Here is a 23,498-nt window from a genome sequence, read left to right on the forward strand (position 1 = left end):
GACATGGAATAGGAAAATTAGTGTTGCTATGAGACTAGAGATCGTGGACAGTACAGGATTAGGCTTGACTGTTATGTTGGTTTGTTTTGAGGACTAGAAGAGGTAAGCACAATGCTTATGGTGTAATAGGCTCTAATACATAGTGTGTGTTTCAGTTGAAGATGAAACAATATGTTGCTGGGATGGGAAGGTGGTGAGCACAGGATAGAGGCAACTGGATTGGCAAAATGTTGATAATCATGGAAGCTGGGTGTTTATTTTTCTATCCTTTTGGTGCATGGAAAAATTTCTACAATATGTAAAAAAAAAAAAATGACAACAACAAAAATCCAAAAACTTTCTGTGATATTTTCAATTAAAAAGTTGTGTGACCAATAAGAAAAGAGTATGGTTTTCATGGGAGACCAACCAGGTTAAGAATGATGAAAAAGGATTTTTAAAAATAATCCTTTGAAATTTGTTTTTAATACTCTTTAAATTATGAACTTGAATGTTTCTTATATAATACCAAATGAAACTTGCAACAGAAAATATCCAAAGTTGCCTTTATGTAATATGTTAGTACATTAAAAATTTTTTGTTGTTGTTTTGTTTTTTGTTTTTTTGAGACAGAGTCTCGCACTGCCGCCCAGGCTGGAGTGCAGTGGCCAGATCTCAGCTCACTGCAAGCTCCACCTCCCGGGTTTACACCATTCCCAGCCTGCCTCAGCCTCCCGAGTAGCTGGGACTACAGGCGCCCGCCACCTCGCCCGGCTAATTTTTTGTATTTTTTATTAGAGACGGGGTTTCACCGTGTTAGCCAGGATGGTCTCAATCTCCTGACCTCGTGATCCGCCCGCCTCGGCCTCCCAAAGTGCTGGGATTACAGGCTTGAGCCACCGCGCCTGGCTAAAATATTTTTATGAAATATTTTAGACATGAAAAAAAGATAAAGACTAATAGAACTTTAAAAATACATAGGTCAACAGTATATCACTGTTGTTAAAAAATATTAACAATATTAATTTAAGTCATCCCAAACATGGAAAAGTCCAGAGAAGCATAGCTAGGATGGAGAGAATATCTAGAAACCATGTCATAGGTAGAGGAGTGGGTTAAGGGTTGGAATGATTCAGTAAACTGAAGAAGAGAGGATGGAAAGTAGACCCGGGAGCCATCTTCCAGGAAAGGAGGGTTGTTATGTGGAAAATAGAATTGTTTGGCTTGTTCCAGAAGAGTTATCTGGAACAGGCGCAGGAAAGATATAGAAAGGTTTCTTCTAAACATGAGGTTTTTGGATACAGTCATTGTATTTAAAAACCAGAAGAGCACCCCCCGCCTTTTTTTCCCCCCACTTTTAGGCTTACTGTCTGAATAAAGAGCATCTTAATGTTGGCAATCATCACTGTATGCCATTGACCCATTTTATACTCTCTAAACATAGTCCAATTAATTATATGTTGGTCTATTACCCAGACATCCTTTATTAGTTCTCTGGTGTGAAAAACCGTGTCTGTTCAGCTTTTGTACTCTTAAGGGGGCTCTGTAAATTTAAAGTATTTTTAATGAACTATTTTAGACCTGAAAAAAGATAAAGATTAATTAGAACTTTAAAAATATATAGGTCAACAGTATATCACTGTTAAAAATATGAGAAAATATAGAACCAATAAATACTGCTGGAAACAAAAGCTAATACTTATTAGTTCTATGTTTTCCTGTCTCACACATCCCCCAGTTCTTCCATGTTAATTGAGACTTTGTCAGCAAAGTCTCAATGTATGAATGTAAAATGTATGAGTGTGTACATTTATTGTATGAATGTGCATTTAGATTGTTAATTTTTTAACAGTGATATACCATTGACCTGTGTATTTTTAAGGTTCTAGTCTTTATCTTTTTTTGTGTCTAAAATATTTCATTAAAAATACTTTAAATTTACAGAGCCCCCTTAAGAGTACAAAAGCCGAATAGACACAGTCTTTTCAAAGTTTAGAATTGACAGGATTATAAAAGAAAGAAAGATTCAAGTACTTTATGTTTAATGCAAAGAGACCTAAGGACAATTAGAATAATTTTCTAGTCAACCTGCATTGCGGTTTTTGTGCTTATTTTTACTTGGCCAGCACATTGAGACATGAGCCAAGCCTTTCAATATGAGGTTTTTTTTTTGGTAGAAATTTTGACTGAATGTTTATTTCAAGTAAAGAAACATTAGTCTATCCTAGCAGCAGACCAACCCACTCAGGAACCCAAAGTAAATCTGTTCCAGAAGGTGTCGCAGAGCAGAACTTTGATCAGCTTGTATAGTCTTCTGCATTAGTAACTTTGTTGACCTCAGTATTACATGTGTCTGTTAAAACACTAGTCCTGTTAAATTAGGATAAATTTGAATTAATATAAATTCCTAATTTAAAATGGTCAAAAAGAAAATGTTTTTATCGTATACTTTTTGTACTTTTAAACCAAAAGTATGGTAAAAAAATTATAAATCACCAAGAAAAAAATCATATCAGTTTTTTGTGGCTTTGTAATGCTGACATGGCTTCTTTTTCTACCTTTTTTAGTTCTTTTGTTTGGCTGATTTCACTCTCTAGAGGCCTGCTACTGCCATAAGTAGCGTTTTTAGCATACCATATTCTGCAAACTGCATTAAATGCCACATTTTCTGTTATGAAACAGTTTGCCTGGTTCAAATTATAATCTTACTCTTCCTGCCTTTTGCTGGCAAATCTGTTTTGTTTAACTCTTGGAGACCTCACCTAAGTTTTCAAGAAATATGGTTTGTTTTTGACTGTGATCCTGATGGAAAAAATGAACATGATCTCTCATTTCAGTGTAGAAGTTCTCTGTGCAGTTTCTTAATAATGGCAATCTTGGAACTACAAAGTTAACTTTATAGGAGAGCATGCTTATCTTTCTTTAAAGGGCTATTTAATGTTGCCACATGTCAAACCAAGGGCTTAACAACAAGCAGTCTGTTTAAATCTGCATTGCACTCACTACTTCCACCTACCCATCATAATCCCATGAAGTTTATGAAACATTACTGCCCTGGTTTTAAGGTTATAGGAATTACATTGTTTTAGTTATTGGCACAAAAGACCAGAAAAAAAAGTGGTAAAATTCTACATTTTCCACAGTGGGCCACATTGGAGCAAATACTTTTAGTGGAAATCACCAAGTGGGAATAATGGAAAGAAAAGTTTCCAGAACTAATACAGAACTAGAAATAACCTCAGATGTGAGGTTGATGACGGAATACAAACTACCGTTAGGAGCCTCCTTCCTTCCGGCTCAGTCACCCCACTGAATACCTTCCAAACTCTTCATCACCTTTCACCCTGTTTCTAAATCCTATAGTTAGGAAACTTGATCCCCTCCATCCCAAAATGACTACCTTTTGGGAGTCCCTGCCTTGGGTTCCTAGAACCATCATGAGAAGGTAGCTGCTGGGGGGAATCCTTTTCTACTGGTTTGCAGGTATTAGAAATGGCATGAAGGGGATTCTCCTGTCATACCAAATTAGAACTTTGTATATCCTTTCTCTAGAATTGGTGTACAGTTAATTTAGGGATTTCAGGTATTTTTAGTATTGTTCTATGGAAGTGATGTGATATGGGCCTAGATGGGTGCCCTGCACACAGTGTTCCTCTCTTGCAGTGGAGGAACGTGAGCTTGGAGAATCTATCATGCTTATAGCAAGCAGAAAGCAAGCCTCCTCATTGTCCAGAGGGAGATTTTATCTCATCCTTCAAGGTTGCTTGTTGGTAACTGAACCTTGAGAATGGCCTGAGAAAAGAGTGATCCGGGCCTTGCATTCTTTGCATACCCAATAAGACGTGTAGGAGCAAAACTCATAAGAGACTCCCTGGAGGTGTGTTTCTCAAGAAAATATGTCTATAATAATCTATTTGCAATGCATAGCAACTCAGAAAAACAGAGAGTGCCTATGTTTTATTTCAGGAAAAAAGCAAAACTTCAATGGGCATTTAAGTTGCTTGTTTTATCTGTAACACCCAAGAATAGGACTCTGGTTAGGTCAAAATGTGAGCTGAATCTCCTTAAATTATGTGGCTAGCTTAGATATCAGAAGATAAATAACGAATAGGCACTTTTTAATAACTTCTAACAACCAAGAAGTTGAGATCATGATATTTCTTTAGGCTGCAAAGTAGAGGAATCTGTCAGAACAAATCCAATAGGAAGGATTTTGAGAGCTGGAGTTATCCAGAGTTTAGTAAAAAAAAATTACTTCTGTGCTGACTCCATTATGGCTTTGCTGCTACCAGGAACTCTGCAAATAAAAGAAAATATGCTTTGTTAAAATATTGCAATATCTCTTTAAATGTAGGTTTGGAGCTTCTAAACATTTATCTTGAATAAAGATTTTGGCAGTTCAGTTTCATTTGAGGCTATAGTAGTTTTGGAAGGGGAAGTGAGCAGGTTTTTTTTTTTTGTTTATTTTCCCTTCCTGATGCATTGCATTAGGATAAATTTATGTTATGGCAACCTTAGCATTCTCTATTCTGTACTATTTGTACTTTTTAGTTTGGCATTTTTTTTTCTTTTTTGAGACAAAGTCTCGCTCTGTTGCCCAGGCTGGAGTATAATGGCGCGCTCTTGTCTTACTGCAACCTCCACCTCCCAGGTTCAAGCGATTCTCCTGCCTCAGCCTCCTGAGTAGCTGGGACTGCAGCTGTGCACCACCTTGCCCAGCTAATTTTTGTACTTTTAGTAGAGACGGGGTTTCACCAGGTTGGCCAAGCTGTTCTCGAACCCCTGGCCTCAAGTGATCCACCTGCCTCAGCCTCGCAAAGTACTGGGATTACAGGCATGAGCCACTGCGCCCAGCAGTTTGGCATCTTTGTAAGAATAATAAATAATTATTTTTAAGGATTCTGATTTTTATCTTAATAAATAATGAAATACTTCTCTCTCCTTTCTCTAATTTCCATTCTCAAAACCTTGTGGGGACTCATTCTAGGGAGACAGTCCTTTTATGCCCCAGAGGCTTTCTTGCAAATCATTTTTCCTGTCTGGTAGTCATTCTTACTAGTTTTGTGTGCATTCTTCCGGAGACAGTTCTTTAATATATAAGTACTTACAGTTTTATTTATTGACCTATTTTATAGAAAAGGTAGTATACTGTACATGTCATCTTGCAGCTTGCTTTTCTCACTTATACCTTAGAGATCTTTTCATATCAGTGCATAAAAAGTTTCCTTCTTGTTCTTTTTTTTTTTTTTTTAAAAGACTGTCTGCCGCTCTGTTGCAGTCGTGTGCAGTGGCACGATCATAGCTCACTATTGCCTTGAATACCTGGGCTTAAGCAATCCTCCTGCCTCAGGTTCCTGAGTAGCTAGATATGTGCCACCTGGCTAAATTTTGATTTTTTTTTTTTTTGTAGAGATGGGGGTCTTGTTATATTGCGCAGGGTGGTCTTGAACTCCTGGTCTCAAATGATCCTCCTGCAGTGGCCTCCCAAAGTGCTGAGATTACAGGCATAAGCCACCGTGCCTGGCCTTTTTCTTATTCTTTTAATAGCTGCATTTTAATAGCTACATAGTAACCTACTTCATAGGGGTGCCATAATTACTGTAAAATTTTGCAGTCTTTTTCTTTATAAACATTTCTACATTGAATAATTTGGTACTTATTTCATTTTGTTCATATACAAATATATCTATGGGAGAAATTTTTAGAATTGGATTTGCTGGGCCAGAAGGTAGGTACTTGTTCAATTTTGATAGGTTTTACCAAATGGTCCTCCATTGAGATATTTCTAATTGAGAAGTCACAGGGCTTAATGGAGTCCTTGCATGGGTTTCAGTGTTTCCATAATCAGCATGCTGTATTAGTCAGTTCTCACACTTCTATAAAGAAATACCTGAAACTGGATGATTTATAAAGAAAAGAGGTTTAATCGTCTCATGGTTCTGCAGGCTGTACAGGAGGCATGACTGGGGAAGCCTCCGGAAATTTACAATCATGGCTGTGGGTGAGGGGGAAGCTGGCACATCATGGCTACAGCAGGAGAAAGACAGAGAAGGGGAAAGTGCTACACACTTTTAAACAACCAGATCTTATGAGAACTTACAATCATGAGAATAGCAAGGCAGAAATCTGCCTCCATGATCTAATCACCTTTCACCAGGCCCTTCCTCCAACATTGGGGATTACAATTCAACATGAGATTTGGGTAGAGACACAAATCCAGATCACATCACACCCCTTTACCCCACCTCACCCCATCCCTCATATAGTTGTTAGCAATGTGCATGTGCATTTGTCTGGGGAGTCTATAACCTCTTTTGTTATCTTTTTTTTTTTTTTTTTTAACAGCTTCATTGAGATAAAATGCACATTCCATAAGGGTCACCCTTTTGAACTGTACAATTTAGTGGTACCATCACTGCTGTCTAATTCCAGAATATTTTTGTCACCTTAAAAAGAAAACCCCATGGTCCATTAGCTATAGTCTTTCCTCATTCCTCCCTTCCTGTAGCCCCTGGTAGCCATTTAATCTGTTTTCTGTCTGTGTGGAGTTGTCTGTCCCAGACATTTCATATGAGTGGAATCATATACTACGTGCCCTTTTGTGTATGGCTTCTTTCACTTACCATATGTTTTTCAAGCTTCAGCCATGTTGAAGCATGTATCAGTGTTTATTCTTTTTTATGGCTGAATAATATTCTGTTGTATGAATATACCACATTTTTGATAATCCATTCATCAGTTGGTAGACATTTGGGTTGTCTCCGCTTTTTGTCTGTTATGAATAATGCCACTTTGAACACTCGTGTACATTTTCACAGTCTTTTAAGAACCATTTTAAATATATAAAGGTATAAATCAGTGAGAAAAATGCAAATTCAACAATCAATGGACAATATATACAAATAGATAATTCACAAAGAAGAATGGTAAATTTTAAAAATGAAAGTGTCGATGGCTGTGTATTCTTGAAGAGGTATTCCCTCTGAAAGATTACTGTTTTATAACCATGTGAAAGAATATTAATTGTTAGCAGGAGAGATCTTATGGCTGCTTACAGGTAGTTCGAGAATGATATTCAAGAATTTGAAGTGTTATGGTTAGACTTTTCTGTGGCTCTTATCTCCCTTGAGTATGAGTTCTAAAGGAAAGTATCTTATGGCTTCTTATAACTTCCCAGTGTGTGTACACTGCAGTTGTGTGTGTGTGCTCCCACATGTTAAACTTTGGTTATTATATGGGTGCACATGTTAAACTTTGTATTTGGTTATAATTTTAAATTTCAAAAAGTACAAAAACAAAAATAGTACAGAGAACACTCAGGTATTCTTCAGCCAGATTCACTTGTTGTTAACCTTTTACCCAATTTGCTGGCTTATTCTTTATCTACCTACCTACCCATCCATCCGGCATCCATCCGGCATCCATCCATCCATCCATCCACCCATCCACCATCTAACCATCCATCCATCCCTATACACACAATTTTTTTCCTGAACTATTTTAGGGGTAAATTACATACCTCACAGTATTTTACCCCTAATTTTTTCAGTGTGCATTTTCTAAGAATAGGTACATTCTTTTATCAACTTCAATAATTTACATTAATAAAATAGTTCAATCACCTGTCAATATTACAATTCTGTCAGTCGACCCAATATTTACTGGGTTTCACAAAGTCCTTGTGAAGGGGGCATTTATTCCCATTTTACTACTGAAGGAATCAACTAGCTAAGTGATTCAACAAATGTCATATTGCTAAGATGGCTAATGTTAATAAAGTACTATGTGCCAGGCACTTTTCTAAGTGCATAACTTGTAAATACTGTCTTTAAATCTTATAACAGCTCTTTGAAATGAATCAGGACCCTGAGGAATACAGAGTAAGGAACAGACAGAGTGTCCAGGGAAATGTTAAGTTTTAGGCACTTTTTCTGCTTCTGTAGTGACTAAATAAGATTTCATGCTTTTGTGTGTGTGTGTGTTAATTTTAAAACTTAAAATCTGAAAATGGGAGCTGGAAAAGGAGCAGGTATTTTCAATATTGCTTTAGTTGCATGGTATATCAGAGCAGCTGTGAGTTACATTCTTGATGGAAGTAATAATTTTGCCTCCTCTCTCTCTCTCTCTCTCTCTCTCTCTCTCTCTGTGTGTGTGTGTTACATAATTTTCCTGAAAGTCATATTTGTATGGTATATTATAGCTTACAGAGAACTTTCATGTCTATTACCCATTTGATTCTCACCGCATTTGAGGTGAGGTCATTTGACCACTTATAATTGAGTTAGGATTCAAGCCTAGCTCAATTATAACTGGTCTTCTCCTAATCTAGTGCTGTCGTCATTACTCTGTGCTCCATTAATAGAGGCTTTACTTTCAAGGTAGTCCTGATGCAGCTCAGACTTTAAATTACCCAAGTCCTTTGCTTACAACTTTATGGGAAAACAAAAAAGAAAAGAAAAATAAAAAGAACAAATTATGCAAATCTCGAAACTTGGTGCTACCTTTTTTCTCCCCTTACAAATGTTTTTTCTTAATTCATAAAAATTAAGATAGTTTTAAGATTTAATTTTCAAAAATTAAGATAGTTTTAAGATTTAATTTTTAAAAATTAAAGTAGCAGATAGTTTTAAGTCATGAGGGACAAAGTTTTAGAAAGATTGACCTTATTTGAATAATTTGGTGGTATCAAATGAAACCTTTAGCAAAACTAATAAGATCCATATTTTATTATATAGTAGTCATTATTGTGCTACGTCGTTGTGCCAATTAAATTAAGTGTATCTATTTAGCAGCAGCTCTAGAATTATTTTGTTTTCGGATTGGATGAGACCTTTAGAGGACTAATGAAGTGGCTTTAAACTTCTTTATTCACAATCCACAGTAAGAAATGTATTTAACTTCTCTTTCTCTCTTACACACAATCTCATGAAACAACTCTTACTACATATAAAGCACCCTTTTTCTTTTATTCTGTCCTGTGCTTTTCTGTCAAATTGTTTTTAAAGGCTGTAGTGATTTACTAAAGTGATAAACCTGATATTGGGTTATAATAATGTCAAAAGCACTATTCTGGCTTAACTCTCTCTTTTTACTAATATGTAAATAGACCCTACAAGGCGACGTGACTTTCCTTTTTTTTTTTTTTGATTGTCCAATTAAGTCATTGCAATGCTGGGTCAGGAATTAAGGACACCTAACTTCCAATTTTGTATTTTCATTTAATGACTTAAATTACTATTACTTTTATTAGTTACATCAAGTATTTCTTTTGTTTAGTTACATCAAGTATTACTTTTTTATAGTTACATCAAGTGGAGTCATTAACTGAAATAACAGGAAATCATTTTGCGGCTCCTTTGAAGATCCCTGTGTACAGGACTTGAGTCCCTCCATTCTTCAAGAGGCTGTGCCCATGGTGTGGCTTTCCTAAGAGCATGTGGTGCATACTCCTGCTTTTACCTCTCTTTTGGTTGTTCTTTACCTTCATTCAGAAGATGAGATTGGTAGGGTAGCCCCATCCTACAATCTAGCAGGGACTTTGTCTGTTATCTGTTCTCATCCTGGAAATTATACTACATATCAGAAGGCATTCTTCATTTAAAAAATTAGAAGGAAATAGTTTGCAGGATGAAGATTATCTCCTTGATAATCTGCCAAATAAATGGTTCAGGTTGTCAGTATGAAGCTTCTTTAATTTTTGGCAAATGGGAACTGGTTATATGCATACATACACACAAAACTTAATAGAAAGAGTAAAATAAAATTTTGACTGTCATGAGACTGAGGAGTAGAGAAAGTGGAAGTCTAAATTTTCTCTTTTTTTCGGCTTTAAACAATTTAATGAGAAAAAAGAAGTGTACGTAAGATTCTTAACAAAAATCAAGTTAAATTTTTAAATGTATTTGTAAGGATTGCCACAAATTAAATTTGTCAATGATTTTAACTATATGTGTTTTTTAATAATGTATCTATAAATATGTTTACTGCAATACATATGCAATAATGTATGTTATGTAATTTTTATTTAATTGAAAGATTGTATTTTTATTTTTGATCAGATACAGTGAAGAGGTTAATCAGTAATGGCTTCCACTTTATCTATCAGTTTAGAGGGCAAGATTCAGCCAAATGAGATTAAGAACTGTTAGAAAGATATGCAGCAAGTCAGTGATTACTGTGTGATTCTTCCATAGGTTATCGATACTTGATCTGACTTGAATTTACGTGAAATATTCGAATGTATTTCTTAGCATAAAAATCCCATTTTAATTTTTTTTTTGGAGCTAGGCTCTTACTCTGTCACCCAGGCTGGAGTACAGTAGTGCGATCATGGCTCACTGCAACCTCAACCTCCTGGGCTCAAGTGATTCTCCTGTCTCAGCCTCCAGGGTAGCTAGGACTACAATTGTGCACCATGATGCTCAGCTAATTTTTTATTTTTATAGAGACGAGGTCTTCCTATGTTTCCCAGGCTGTTCTCAAACTCCTGGCCTCAAGTGATCCTCCTGCCTCAGCCTACCAAAGTGTTGGGATTACAGGTGTGAGCCACCACTCCTGACTCCTATCTAATATTATATCTAATTTGATTTATAGTAATTGAGCTTATCTCTTAGCGACATCACAGAAACAAGGCTTTAGTGAATTTTGTTAATAAAAAGACTATCATAGCTTTCAGTGTTTATCAATCAATAAGGTTTTTAAAATTAAAACCTTAAATTAAATTGATAATTAGATTACAACAAGCTGGGCCAGCACTTTGACAAGCTGAAGCAGGAGGAGGATTGCTTGAGCCCAGGAGTTCAAGACCAGCCTGGACAACATAGAGAGATCCTATCTCTACAAAAATATAAACTAGCCAGGCACGGTAGCATGCATCTGTAGTCCCAGCTACTGGGGGGCCTGAGGCTGGAGGATCTGTTGAACCTGTGAGGTTGAGGCTGCAGTAAGCCGTAATTGTGCCACTGCACTCCAGCCTGGGTGGCAGAGTGAGATTCTGTCTCAAAAAATTAAATTAAAAACAAAATGTGGACGTACTTGAAACTTTGACTCTTACATTGATGCAGCCTTCAAAGGAACTTGTCCATTTGTGAAAGTTTTCCTTTTATGTAAGTCTTTCGTACAGTCAAATAAGTGTTTACTAAATGAAACACTACATTTTATAGTGCAGTGGCACTAAAAGGAAACTATTTTGCAGCCGTGGAGTTTTTTTCTTTTGTTCTTTTTACTTTTTCCAAGGCAAGATGCCTGGTGGGAGAGTTGTCTGGAGGCAGGATGATCAGAAGCAGGAACTGGCCAGCTATCTGCTTATTTCAGTCTGTATTATATCATCTGATATGCCCATAAGGGAGATGTGTCAATTGGTTAATGGGCCAGAGTATTGATTTTATGTTTTCAGATTGCTAACAGAGAGATTAGGCTTCCAGATACAAGCAGTTCCACAAGTCTCTGTTTTCAGACAGGCGCATAATTAAAGTAACCACACAGTTCTCTGAGGTTAGAGTTTATGCTGTGATGAAGCCTCTCTATTTGATATTTAAAAGCAGTTTGAAGCTGTTGTGTAAGTATCATTGGACTTGGAGTCAACTGACCTAAGTTCTAGCCTTGGCTTTTCTACTCTCTTAACAGTGGATTAAATGATGAGGCTTATTTTAAAGAATCTCGAAAACTATAGTAATTTCAACAAGAGGAGATTAATTGAATGTATTATGAAACATCAAGATAATTTAAAATCTGTGCTGCCATTATTGCATGTCAGAAGTCATTGTGATACATTGTATGTGCAAAGGCAGTTTACCAAACAGAATTACATACAGTGTAATCGTTTTTTTCTTATATAGGAAAATACCCACTTCCCCCCTGCTTAAAGAAATACCAGACACCACAATGTGTATGTGTATTTAGCCTAAAGATCATATTTTTTTTTGCCTAGGAAGTATAGAATAATTTAAATATTTTATATTCAGATAGCTGAAGATGGCTTGCTGAGAGAAAACATTGGAGCCCTGTATTTGGTGATTGCTGTGGGTTTCATTTATTTTTACTGTCTTTACCCTCTGTATTTATTGGTAGTGTTGAATATTTATTTTCAGAACTATTATAATGTATCTTTTTCTATGGGAGGACGTGAATATTTGACCACAGATGGTTTTCATTTTTTTAGTATGAGGCACGTGGATTGACAGCCTTTGAAACTTGAATGCTGTGTAATATGCAGGTGCTTTTATTGTTTATAGAAATGCCTAATCCTTGTTTGAAATTTATTAAATGGTATGCCGTCTGTAAGCCCCTCTAAATTCCACAGATTAATTAGCCTTTAAAGTAAGGTTGCCTTTTGTCTAACTTTTAGTATAAACTCTTCCATCTGGGGACTTTCACTTTTATGTCCCTGTTCTGTGTTCTGTGTACTTCAGCCCTCTAGTATTAATTACGGACACTGGCATCCTAAGTAACAATGAAGATCACTAAAAATAAAAGTAGACTGAACAAAGTGGCATTGTCCAGAGAATAGTTTGCATTTGGTGAATAATCAATCCATCATGGCTTTGCCATTGCTCTTTGTATGTGCGTGTGTGAGTGTGTGAGTGTGTGTGCATGTGTGTGTGTTTAGCATTACTTACAAGTGAGATAGTTACTATGCAGGGAAATTTTTACAGATGATGGTTTCATAAAAATCAGGATTTTTGTAGTTTAAATAAAAAACACCCTTTTTGACATTTCATGTAACATTTCTTTTCCTTGTGGGTTCTGATTTAAAGGTTGTTGAAAATATTTGGTGTTGGGAGTTCACTTGGTTGACTTTGGCATACTTTTCTTTCTAGGAAATGTAGTATCAGGGTGGGAATTGTGTTGTTGTTTTAAAAGAAATAGATTACGTTCTTTAACTTTATTTACTGGTCTCAGTAAGAGTTATTGAACACTCTAGAGTGTTACTTTTTAAAGTCTATTGCAAAATATATAGAAATTAGTAATGCAGCCATCCGTATACTCATACTAATCAATTTAATGTAGGTTGGTGCTTTTTATGGACTTAATTTTGCCACCTCTCTCACTTCCCCAAAGAAATTAGACTAATGTGTAATAATAGGCTTCATAACTTAATTTAGAAGATATAACAAAAATAATTTCGCTCAGTAAGTTTCTATTGTAGTAGATATTGTTGGTATAGCCTACAAAAAAGTAGGATCAGATGTGGTTTGGCTTTCAACCTATAAAATTCAGGTGGGGAAAGAGAGAGAGAGTTAACATTCTTGAAACAATTGAGAGCATTAGAGTGTTCCAGTGTATCCTCCAAATTCTAAGGGTATAAGATGTTCAGAGAAAATAAAAAATAAGGGTAGGTTAGAATAATTGAATTTGAATGGGCCTTGGAATTAGATTAGTGGAGGAGATAGCATTCCAAGTGGAAATAAACTATGTGAATAATGAAACAAGTTAGACATGTATGGAGATTATGGAGTAGCCTTAAATGATAAGATTGGAGGAATGTGGCTTGAATAGCTGTAGATTTAGGGCAGAAGGTCTCGTTAGGCAGTGGGAGGTCACAATATGGAAGACCTTAAAAGAAAAGATGGGTAGCAGGGATATATGACTAGCTTGTTTTTGCAATTGAGTAGTAAGATAAAAATATCTTCTTGGGAGAAGTTATCTAAGAAATGGTAGACAGGATGAGATGGAAAACAATTGAAATAGGAGTCTGTTGCAGTGGTACAGGGATGAGTTAATGAGTGCCTGTATTAGGAGAATGGAAGAGGGAATAGAGAGAAAGGAATAACTGAGACACATTTTCACTGGAGTAAACTTGGTCATTAGTATATACTTTTAACATATTCAATGAGTGAATGAGGGATTGAGAAGGACTGAATATAGTGAATAAAGAAAAATAATATTATTGATAGAAGTTACTATTGATAGAAGATGGATAGATTTTTTAAAAATCTAGTTAAAGGGAGATAGTGAGTTCAGTTTGCACATAATGGATTTGAAGTGGTAATAACTGTGTAAGTAGAAGTGGTCTTATAATTAATTGAATATATGGTTCTGGGGCATAGCCATTTCAGGGCCAGAGATGTAGATTTAAGATGTATGTATATATGCGTATATATTTAAAGATACTTTCTGAGGGAGTTTCTAAGGGGAAAATTAGAAGATTAATACATGAGCCTTAGAAAACATCAGAGGAAATTATTTAACATTTGGGTTTTAGAAGGCCTTATTTAACCATTTGATTTTTAACATATTTAGTTTGAGCAGTGTTTTTTCAAACCTGTTTTGAAACAACTAGTAACCTGTGCTTTGAAAAAACAGTTAAAAATAATTGTAAAAATTAGTCTATTCTGATCTATTTCATCTGATTCTAAAACCAGGATATTCTGATTCATTGTAACTTTTTCTAGATTGCTGTGCTAAGGAGACAACAACGTATGATAAAAAATCGAGAATCTGCTTGTCAGTCTCGCAAGAAGAAGAAAGAATATATGCTAGGGTTAGAGGCGAGATTAAAGGCTGCCCTTTCAGAGAACGAGCAACTGAAGAAAGAAAATGGAACACTGAAGCGGCAGCTGGATGAGGTTGTGTCAGAGGTAAGTGTTAGTAATAGGGCTGGGTCGAGATGGGCTAAAGTATCCCCTGGATAAATAAATAGATAAACTTTTACATTTTAAATTAAATTGTGTAAACAATTGTGCTAGGAAAAGAAGGGTACAATCAGTCCTAAAACATTTGCAGTAAGGATAAAGCCTTTGAAGAGGACCCTTTGAATTGCACTCTCCAGTCTACATAGAAAAGTTGTCTCCTTTTCCTGGGTTTCTCTTCACTCATTGCCTTAACACCCTCTTTTCTGACTAAATGAATCACATTGAGGCTTCTAAATAGCCCTGCCATATTGTTCCTTTTAAAAAAGAAAGCAATATAAAATAAAAGTGTTTTTATTTTTTCTCAGTCCACCTAACAACTAATGTGATTTTTGCATTCTGTTACTATGCTGACTCCAAGAGGGTTAATCTCCTCAGTTCTATTCGGGAAATTTACTGTTTTCAGAATTTCTCACTGCAGTGCTGAACCATACAGATGCCTATCGAATGGGACTTCTTACACTATTCTTTTTCTCTTGGCCCTGAGTACATGGGTATACTCCTGTATTTTACTGAAAACAATGATTTAAAAGGTTAGGGAGGCAAACTATAGAAGTGTCTCAAAATTCTTTGGGGATCCATAAAAATATAAAAATGTTGATTCTGGCCGGGCGTGGTGGCTCACGTCTGTAATTCTAGCACTTTGGGATGCTGAGGCGGGCATATCACGAGGTCAGGAGATCAAGGCCATCCTGGCCAACATGGTGAAACCCCATCTCTACTAAAAATACAAAAGTTAGCTGGGTGTGGTAGCGCACACCTGTAATCCCAGCTACTTGGGAGGCTGAGGAAGCAGAATCGCTGGAACCCTGGAGGCGGAGATCGCCGGGAGCCGAGATGGCGCCACTGCACTCCAGCCTGGCGACAAAGTGACACTCCGTCTCAAAAAAATATATATACAGATATATATTGAATTCTTTCCTCTTGGGTGAAGAGGCAACTGCAATGGAGTGGCTGCTGTGTTTTTTTTCTCTTCTGCTTCTCTCCTTTTCTCTCCCTGCTAGAAAGGGGAACTTGAAAGTCTCTGCTCTAGTCTTGAAAAGTATTATTTACACACCTTTGATGTTTTTTTAAAAAAATAAGACAAGGTATTTATAAGACAAGGTATTTACGTAACTGGTAAAGAGGAAAATTCTAATCTTAAGTGTTGCTTTTTCTGAAATTGATGGGTAGTTTAATTGTATTTAATGTGGTCATTTCCTTTAGAACCAGAGGCTTAAAGTCCCTAGTCCAAAGCGAAGAGCTGTCTGTGTGATGATAGTATTGGCATTTATAATACTGAACTATGGACCTATGAGGTAAGTGAATAGATACTTGTTTTGGATACTAATGCTAAAAACTTAAATTCTCATTATTTTTTAGCTTTCATCATAAACTAGAGAAAAAATGATTTGTTTTTCAAGATGTGTAAAGAGTAATGAGACAGGAGCCATGCCTTCAAAGATCTCATGATCCAGCTGGGAGGAGAGACAAGTAGAAGGATGACTATGGTATAATGTGATGAACGTAATAATAGCAGGGTTAATGAGTCCTAACATAATACAGAGTACGAGTTCCTTGAGGTGAAGGTTCTTGTCGTATTGATGGGTACTCGATACGTTTTTTGTTGAGTGACTGAGTTATAAGGGAGATACCTACGAAGGAAGCTGAACATTGAACTGTGATATCAGTTTGCCATGTGCAAAGTATGATAAGGGCATGCCAGGCAAAGGGAACAGCATGTTTAAAGGCACAGTTATGAAATGGTATGACATGATCATAAAAAAGTAAAAAGTTCAGTGTATCTTGTATATGTGGGGAGTCTGCATGAGGCTAGATGTATGACTAGAGGTATAGGTGCTGCTGTGTACAATGAGGCACCCCTAGATTTTAGGTGGAGGGTAACATAATCAGCTTTGCATATTAGGAAGAGGATTTTGAGGGTTATATTGAGTATAGACTGGAGTGAGGAGAGACTATTGGCAGAGAAAGCATTAGAAGACTATTGAGGTATTTCAGGTAATAAATGAGAGTCTGAACTTATACTATGGTTATAAAAAGGATGGGCAATCTTAGGGTACCTCTCTTATGTAGATTTTGTGGGATTTGTTAACTGGTATAATGTGGGACATGAGGAAGAAAAGAGGGAAGTTAAGGATAATTCAAAAATTTCTATCTTGAGGGACTGAATGGTGGTGCTGTCATCTGAGGAAGCAAACATAGACAGACAGACAGTTTTATGAAGAAAGACAATAGTTTTTAAGTATAGTAAGTTTGTGGCACTGACTAGATATTGAGAATTAACATTATAAATAGGTAGATAGACTGACAGACAGATAATGTTAGTGGAGTAGATGGGATTATCCAAGGAGAACAAGTAGAGGAAGGAAAGTAAGAAGAATCTGCGGGACACCAGTATGAATAGTAGATAGCCTTGGGAAAAGAAATTAGGGAATCACAGCAAATTAGGGGAAGAACTGAAAGAAAGTAGCTTTTTGAAGCCAAAGTAAAAAGAGTTTCAAGCAGGTCTTGGGCAGTGGTATCACATGCTGCTGAGAGCTGGGGAGACACAGAAAGCTGAATTTGGCAATTATCAGATCACTTGTAATCTTGGAAAGCAGATTTAGTAGGATTAGGCATGAAGAAGTCTATATTAAAATTGGTTGAGAATTGAAAGGAGTTAAAGTTGAATAATCTTTCTTTAAAAAAACATTTTGTTATGAAGATTTTCAAATATACAGGAAATTTGAGAAAATAATATAATCAACCCCTGCTCTCATGACATTTATAATCTAATATAGGTGACATATACTAATCAAAATGATTACACAAATAAATGCAAAATTGTAACATTAGGTGCCATGAAGGAAAGGTATATGATATCATAAGCCCATATAATAGGGTCACTTGACCTAGTTAGGGAAGTAAGGCAAGGTTTCTCTGAGAAAGAAGTGATTGACTTAAGATCTAAAAGAAGATTAGGAATTATTTAGGTAAGATACAGGAAGAACATTTCATATAGAATATATAAACATCTATACCCACATTCGTGTTGTGTCTTTGTGTTTATATGTATTTAGTTTAAAAATTTTGGTTTTATGTGAAAGAATTATATACAAATTGTGCTTTCTTTAAAATATGTGAATACGTTATTCTCTTTTAATACTACATAGTTTTTTTGTAGTGTGAATGTGCCATTATTTAGCAGTTCTCAAACTTTAGGTCTTGGGAAGCCCTCTGTAGCTTTAAAAGTTACCAAGGGGGGGCGGAGCAAGATGGCCGAATAGGAGCAGCTCCAGTCTCCAACTCCCAGCGCGAGCGACACAGAAGACCGGTGATTTCTGCATTTTCAACTGAGGTACTGGGTTCATCTCACTAGGGAGTGCCGGACAATCGGGGCTGGTCAGCTGCTGCAGCCCGACCAGCGAGAGCTGAAGCAGGGCGAGGCATCGCCTCACCTGGGAAGCGCAAGGGGGAAGGGAATCCCTTTTCCTAGCCAGGGGAACTGAGACACATAACACCTGGAAAATCGGGTAACTCCCACCCCAATATTGCGCTTTAAGCAACCAGGCACACCAGGAGATCATATCCCACACCTGGCCGGGAGGGTCCCACGCCCACGGAGCCTCCCTCATTGCTAGCACAGCAGTCTGTGATCTACCGGCAAGGCAGCAGCGAGGCTGGGGGAGGGGCGCCCGCCATTGCTGAGGCTTAAGTAGGTAAACAAAGCTGCTGGGAAGCTCCAACTGGGTGGAGCTCACAGCAGCTCAAGGAAACCTGCCTGTCTCTGTAGACTCCACCTCTGGGGACAGGGCACAGCTACACAACAACAACAACAAAAAAGCAGCAGAAACCTCTGCAGACGCAAACGACTCTGTCTGACAGCTTTGAAGAGAGCAGTGGATCTCCCAACACGGAGGTTGAGATCTGAGAAGGGACAGACTGCCTGCTCAAGTGGGTCCCTGACCCCTGAGTAGCCTAACTGGGAGACATCCCCCACTAGGGGCAGTCTGACACCCCACACCTCACAGGGTGGAGTACACCCCTGAGAGGAAGTTTCCAAAGCAAGAATCAGACAGGTACACTCGCTGTTCAGAAATATTCTATCTTCTGCAGCCTCTGCTGCTGATACCCAGGCAAACAGGGTCTGGAGTGGACCTCAAGCAATCTCCAACAGACCTACAGCTGAGGGTCCTGACTGTTAGAAGGAAAACTATCAAACAGGAAGGACACCTACACCAAAACCCCATCAGTACATCACCATCATCAAAGACCAGAGGCAGATAAAACCACAAAGATGGGGAAAAAGCAGGGCAGAAAAGCTGGAAATTCAAAAAATAAGAGCACATCTCCCCCGGCAAAGGAGCGCAGCTCATCGCCAGCAACGGATCAAAGCTGGACGGAGAATGACTTTGACGAGATGAGAGAAGAAGGCTTCAGTACATCAAATTTCTCAGAGCTAAAGGAGGAATTACGTACCCAGCGCAAAGAAACTAAAAATCTTGAAAAAAAAGTGGAAGAATTGACGGCTAGAGTAATTAATGCAGAGAAGGTCATAAACGAAATGAAAGAGATGAAAACCATGACACGAGAAATACGTGACAAATGCACAAGCTTCAGTAACCGACTCGATCAACTGGAAGAAAGAGTATCAGCAATTGAGGATCAAATGAATGAAATGAAGCGAGAAGAGAAACCAAAAGAAAAAAGAAGAAAAAGAAATGAACAAAGCCTGCAAGAAGTATGGGATTATGTAAAAAGACCAAATCTACGTCTGATTGGGGTGCCTGAAAGTGAGGGGGAAAATGGAACCAAGTTGGAAAACACTCTTCAGGATATCATCCAGGAGAACTTCCCCAACCTAGTAGGGCAGGCCAACATTCAAATCCAGGAAATACAGAGAATGCCACAAAGATACTCCTCGAGAAGAGCAACTCCAAGACACATAATTGCCAGATTCACCAAAGTTGAAATGAAGGAAAAAATCTTAAGGGCAGCCAGAGAGAAAGGTCGGGTTACCCACAAAGGGAAGCCCATCAGACTTACAGCAGATCTCTCGGCAGAAACTCTACAAGCCAGAAGAGAGTGGGGGCCAATATTCAACATTCTTAAAGAAAAGAATTTTCAACCCAGAATTTCATATCCAGCCAAACTAAGTTTCATAAGTGAAGGAGAAATAAAATCCTTTACAGATAAGCAAATGCTTAGAGATTCTGTCACCACTAGGCCTGCCTTACAAGAGACCCTGAAGGAAGCACTCAACATGGAAAGGAACAACCGGTACCAGCCATTGCAAAAACATGCCAAAATGTAAAGACCATCGAGGCTAGGAAGAAACTGCATCAACTAACGAGCAAAATAACCAGTTAATATCATAATGGCAGGATCAAGTTCACACATAACAATCTTAACCTTAAATGTAAATGGACTAAATGCTCCAATGAAAAGACACAGACTGGCAAACTGGATAAAGAGTCAAGACCCATCAGTCTGCTGTATTCAGGAGACCCATCTCACACGCAGAGACATACATAGGCTCAAAATAAAGGGATGGAGGAAGATTTACCAAGCAAATGGAGAACAAAAAAAAGCGGGGGTTGCAATCCTAGTCTCTGATAAAACAGACTTTAAACCATCAAAGATCAAAAGAGACAAAGAAGGCCATTACATAATGGTAAAGGGATCAATTCAACAGGAAGAGCTAACTATCCTAAATATATATGCACCCAATACAGGAGCACCCAGATTCATAAAGCAAGTCCTTAGAGACTTACAAAGAGACTTAGACTCCCATACAATAATAATGGGAGACTTCAACACTCCACTGTCAACATTAGACAGATCAACGAGACAGAAAGTTAACAAGGATATCCAGGAATTGAACTCATCTCTGCAGCAAGCAGACCTAATAGACATCTATAGAACTCTCCACCCCAAATCAACAGAATATACATTCTTCTCAGCACCACATCATACTTACTCCAAAATTGACCATATAATTGGAAGTAAAGCACTCCTCAGCAAATGTACAAGAACAGAAATTATAACAAACTGTCTCTCAGACCACAGTGCAATCAAACTAGAACTCAGGACTAAGAAACTCAATCAAAACCGCTCAACTACATGGAAACTGAACAACCTGCTCCTGAATGACTACTGGGTACATAACGAAATGAAGGCAGAAATAAAGTTGTTCTTTGAAACCAATGAGAACAAAGATACAACATACCAGAATCTCTGGGACACATTTAAAGCAGTGTGTAGAGGGAAATTCATAGCACTAAATGCCCACAAGAGAAAGCAGGAAAGATCAAAAATTGACACTCTAACATCGCAATTAAAAGAACTAGAGAAGCAAGAGCAAACACATTCCAAAGCTAGCAGAAGGCAAGAAATAACTAAGATCAGAGCAGAACTGAAGGAGATAGAGACACAAAAAACCCTCCAAAAAATCAATGAATCCAGGAGTTGGTTTTTTGAAAAGATCAACAAAATTGACAGACCACTAGCAAGACTAATAAAGAAGAAAAGAGAGAAGAATCAAATCGACGCAATTAAAAATGATAAAGGGGATATCACCACCGACCCCACAGAAATACAAACTACCATCAGAGAATACTATAAACACCTCTACGCAAATAAACTGGAAAACCTAGAAGAAATGGATAATTTCCTGGACACTTACACTCTTCCAAGACTAAACCAGGAAGAAGTTGAATCCCTGAATAGACCAATAGTAGGCTCTGAAATTGAGGCAATAATTAATAGCCTACCAACCAAAAAAAGTCCAGGACCAGATGGATTCACAGCTGAATTCTACCAGAGGTATAAGGAGGAGTTGGTACCATTCCTTCTGAAACTATTCCAATCAATAGAAAAAGAGGGAATCCTCCCTAACTCATTTTATGAGGCCAACATCATCCTGATACCAAAGCCTGGCAGAGACACAACAAAAAAAGAGAATTTTAGACCAATATCCCTGATGAACATCGATGCAAAAATCCTCAATAAAATACTGGCAAACCGGATTCAACAACACATCAAAAAGCTTATCCACCATGATCAAGTGGGCTTCATCCCTGGGATGCAAGGCTGGTTCAACATTCGCAAATCAATAAACATAATCCAGCATATAAACAGAACCAAAGACAAGAACCACATGATTATCTCAATAGATGCAGAAAAGGCTTTTGACAAAATTCAACAGCCCTTCATGCTAAAAACGCTCAATAAATTCGGTATTGATGGAACGTACCTCAAAATAATAAGAGCTATTTATGACAAACCCATAGCCAATATCATACTGAATGGGCAAAAACTGGAAAAATTCCCTTTGAAAACTGGCACAAGACAGGGATGCCCTCTCTCACCACTCCTATTCAACATAGTGTTGGAAGTTCTGGCTAGGGCAATTAGGCAACAGAAAGAAATCAGGGGTATTCAGTTAGGAAAAGAAGAAGTCAAATTGTCCCTGTTTGCAGATGACATGATTGTATATTTAGAAAACCCCATTGTCTCAGCCCAAAATCTCCTTAAGCTGATAAGCAACTTCAGCAAAGTCTCAGGATACAAAATTAATGTGCAAAAATCACAAGCATTCTTATACACCAATAACAGACAAACAGAGAGCCAAATCATGAATGAACTTCCATTCACAATTGCTTCAAAGAGAATAAAATACCTAGGAATCCAACTTACAAGGGATGTAAAGGACCTCTTCAAGGAGAACTACAAACCACTGCTCAGTGAAATAAAAGAGGACACAAACAAATGGAAGAACATACCATGCTCATGGATAGGAAGAATCAATATCGTGAAAATGGCCATACTGCCCAAGGTAATTTATAGATTCAATGCCATCCCCATCAAGCTACCAATGAGTTTCTTCACAGAATTGGAAAAAACTGCTTTAAAGTTCATATGGAACCAAAAAAGAGCCCGCATCTCCAAGACAATCCTAAGTCAAAAGAACAAAGCTGGAGGCATCACGCTACCTGACTTCAAACTATACTACAAGGCTACAGTAACCAAAACAGCATGGTACTGGTACCAAAACAGAGATATAGACCAATGGAACAGAACAGAGTCCTCAGAAATAATACCACACATCTACAGCCATCTGATCTTTGACAAACCTGAGAGAAACAAGAAATGGGGAAAGGATTCCCTATTTAATAAATGGTGCTGGGAAAATTGGCTAGCCATAAGTAGAAAGCTGAAAGTGGATCCTTTCCTTACTCCTTATACGAAAATTAATTCAAGATGGATTAGAGACTTAAATGTTAGACCTAATACCATAAAAACCCTAGAAGAAAACCTACGTAGTACCATTCAGGACATAGGCATGGGCAAAGACTTCATGTCTAAAACACCAAAAGCAACGGCAGCAAAAGCTAAAATTGACAAATGGGATCTCATTAAACTAAAGAGCTTCTGCACAGCAAAAGAAACTACCATCAGAGTGAACAGGCAACCTACAGAATGGGAGAAAATTTTTGCAATCTACTCATCTGACAAAGGGCTAATATCCAGAACCTACAAAGAGCTCAAACAAATTTACAAGAAAAACACAAACAACCCCATCAAAAAGTGGGCAAAGGATATGAACAGACATTTCTCAAAAGAAGACATTCATACAGCCAACAGACACATGAAAAAATGCTCATCACCACTGGCCATCAGAGAAATGCAAATCAAAACCACAATGAGATACCATCTCACACCAGTTAGAATGGCGATCATTAAAAAGTCAGGAAACAACAGGTGCTGGAGAGGATGTGGAGATATAGGAACACTTTTACACTGTTGGTGGGATTGTAAACTAGTTCAACCATTATGGAAAATAGTATGGCAATTCCTCAAGGATCTAGAACTAGATGTACCATATGACCCAGCCATCCCATTACTGGG

The 23,498-nt window shown here is 37.6% G+C and overlaps 1 protein-coding gene across 1 annotated transcript in view; it reads left to right on the forward strand.

Moving 5' to 3' along the window:
• ATF6 (activating transcription factor 6) overlaps nucleotides 1-23,498 on the forward strand; it is a 210,081-nt gene that overhangs the window by 39,247 nt on the left and 147,336 nt on the right. The window contains exons 8-9 of the mRNA XM_025388269.1: nucleotides 14,373-14,558; nucleotides 15,816-15,907. Of these exons, the coding sequence (XP_025244054.1) occupies nucleotides 14,373-14,558; nucleotides 15,816-15,907 (278 nt within the window). The remainder of the gene's footprint in view (nucleotides 1-14,372; nucleotides 14,559-15,815; nucleotides 15,908-23,498) is intronic.

Source organism: Theropithecus gelada, chromosome 1 (assembly GCF_003255815.1).
Source record: "Theropithecus gelada isolate Dixy chromosome 1, Tgel_1.0, whole genome shotgun sequence".
NCBI lineage: Eukaryota > Metazoa > Chordata > Mammalia > Primates > Cercopithecidae > Theropithecus > Theropithecus gelada.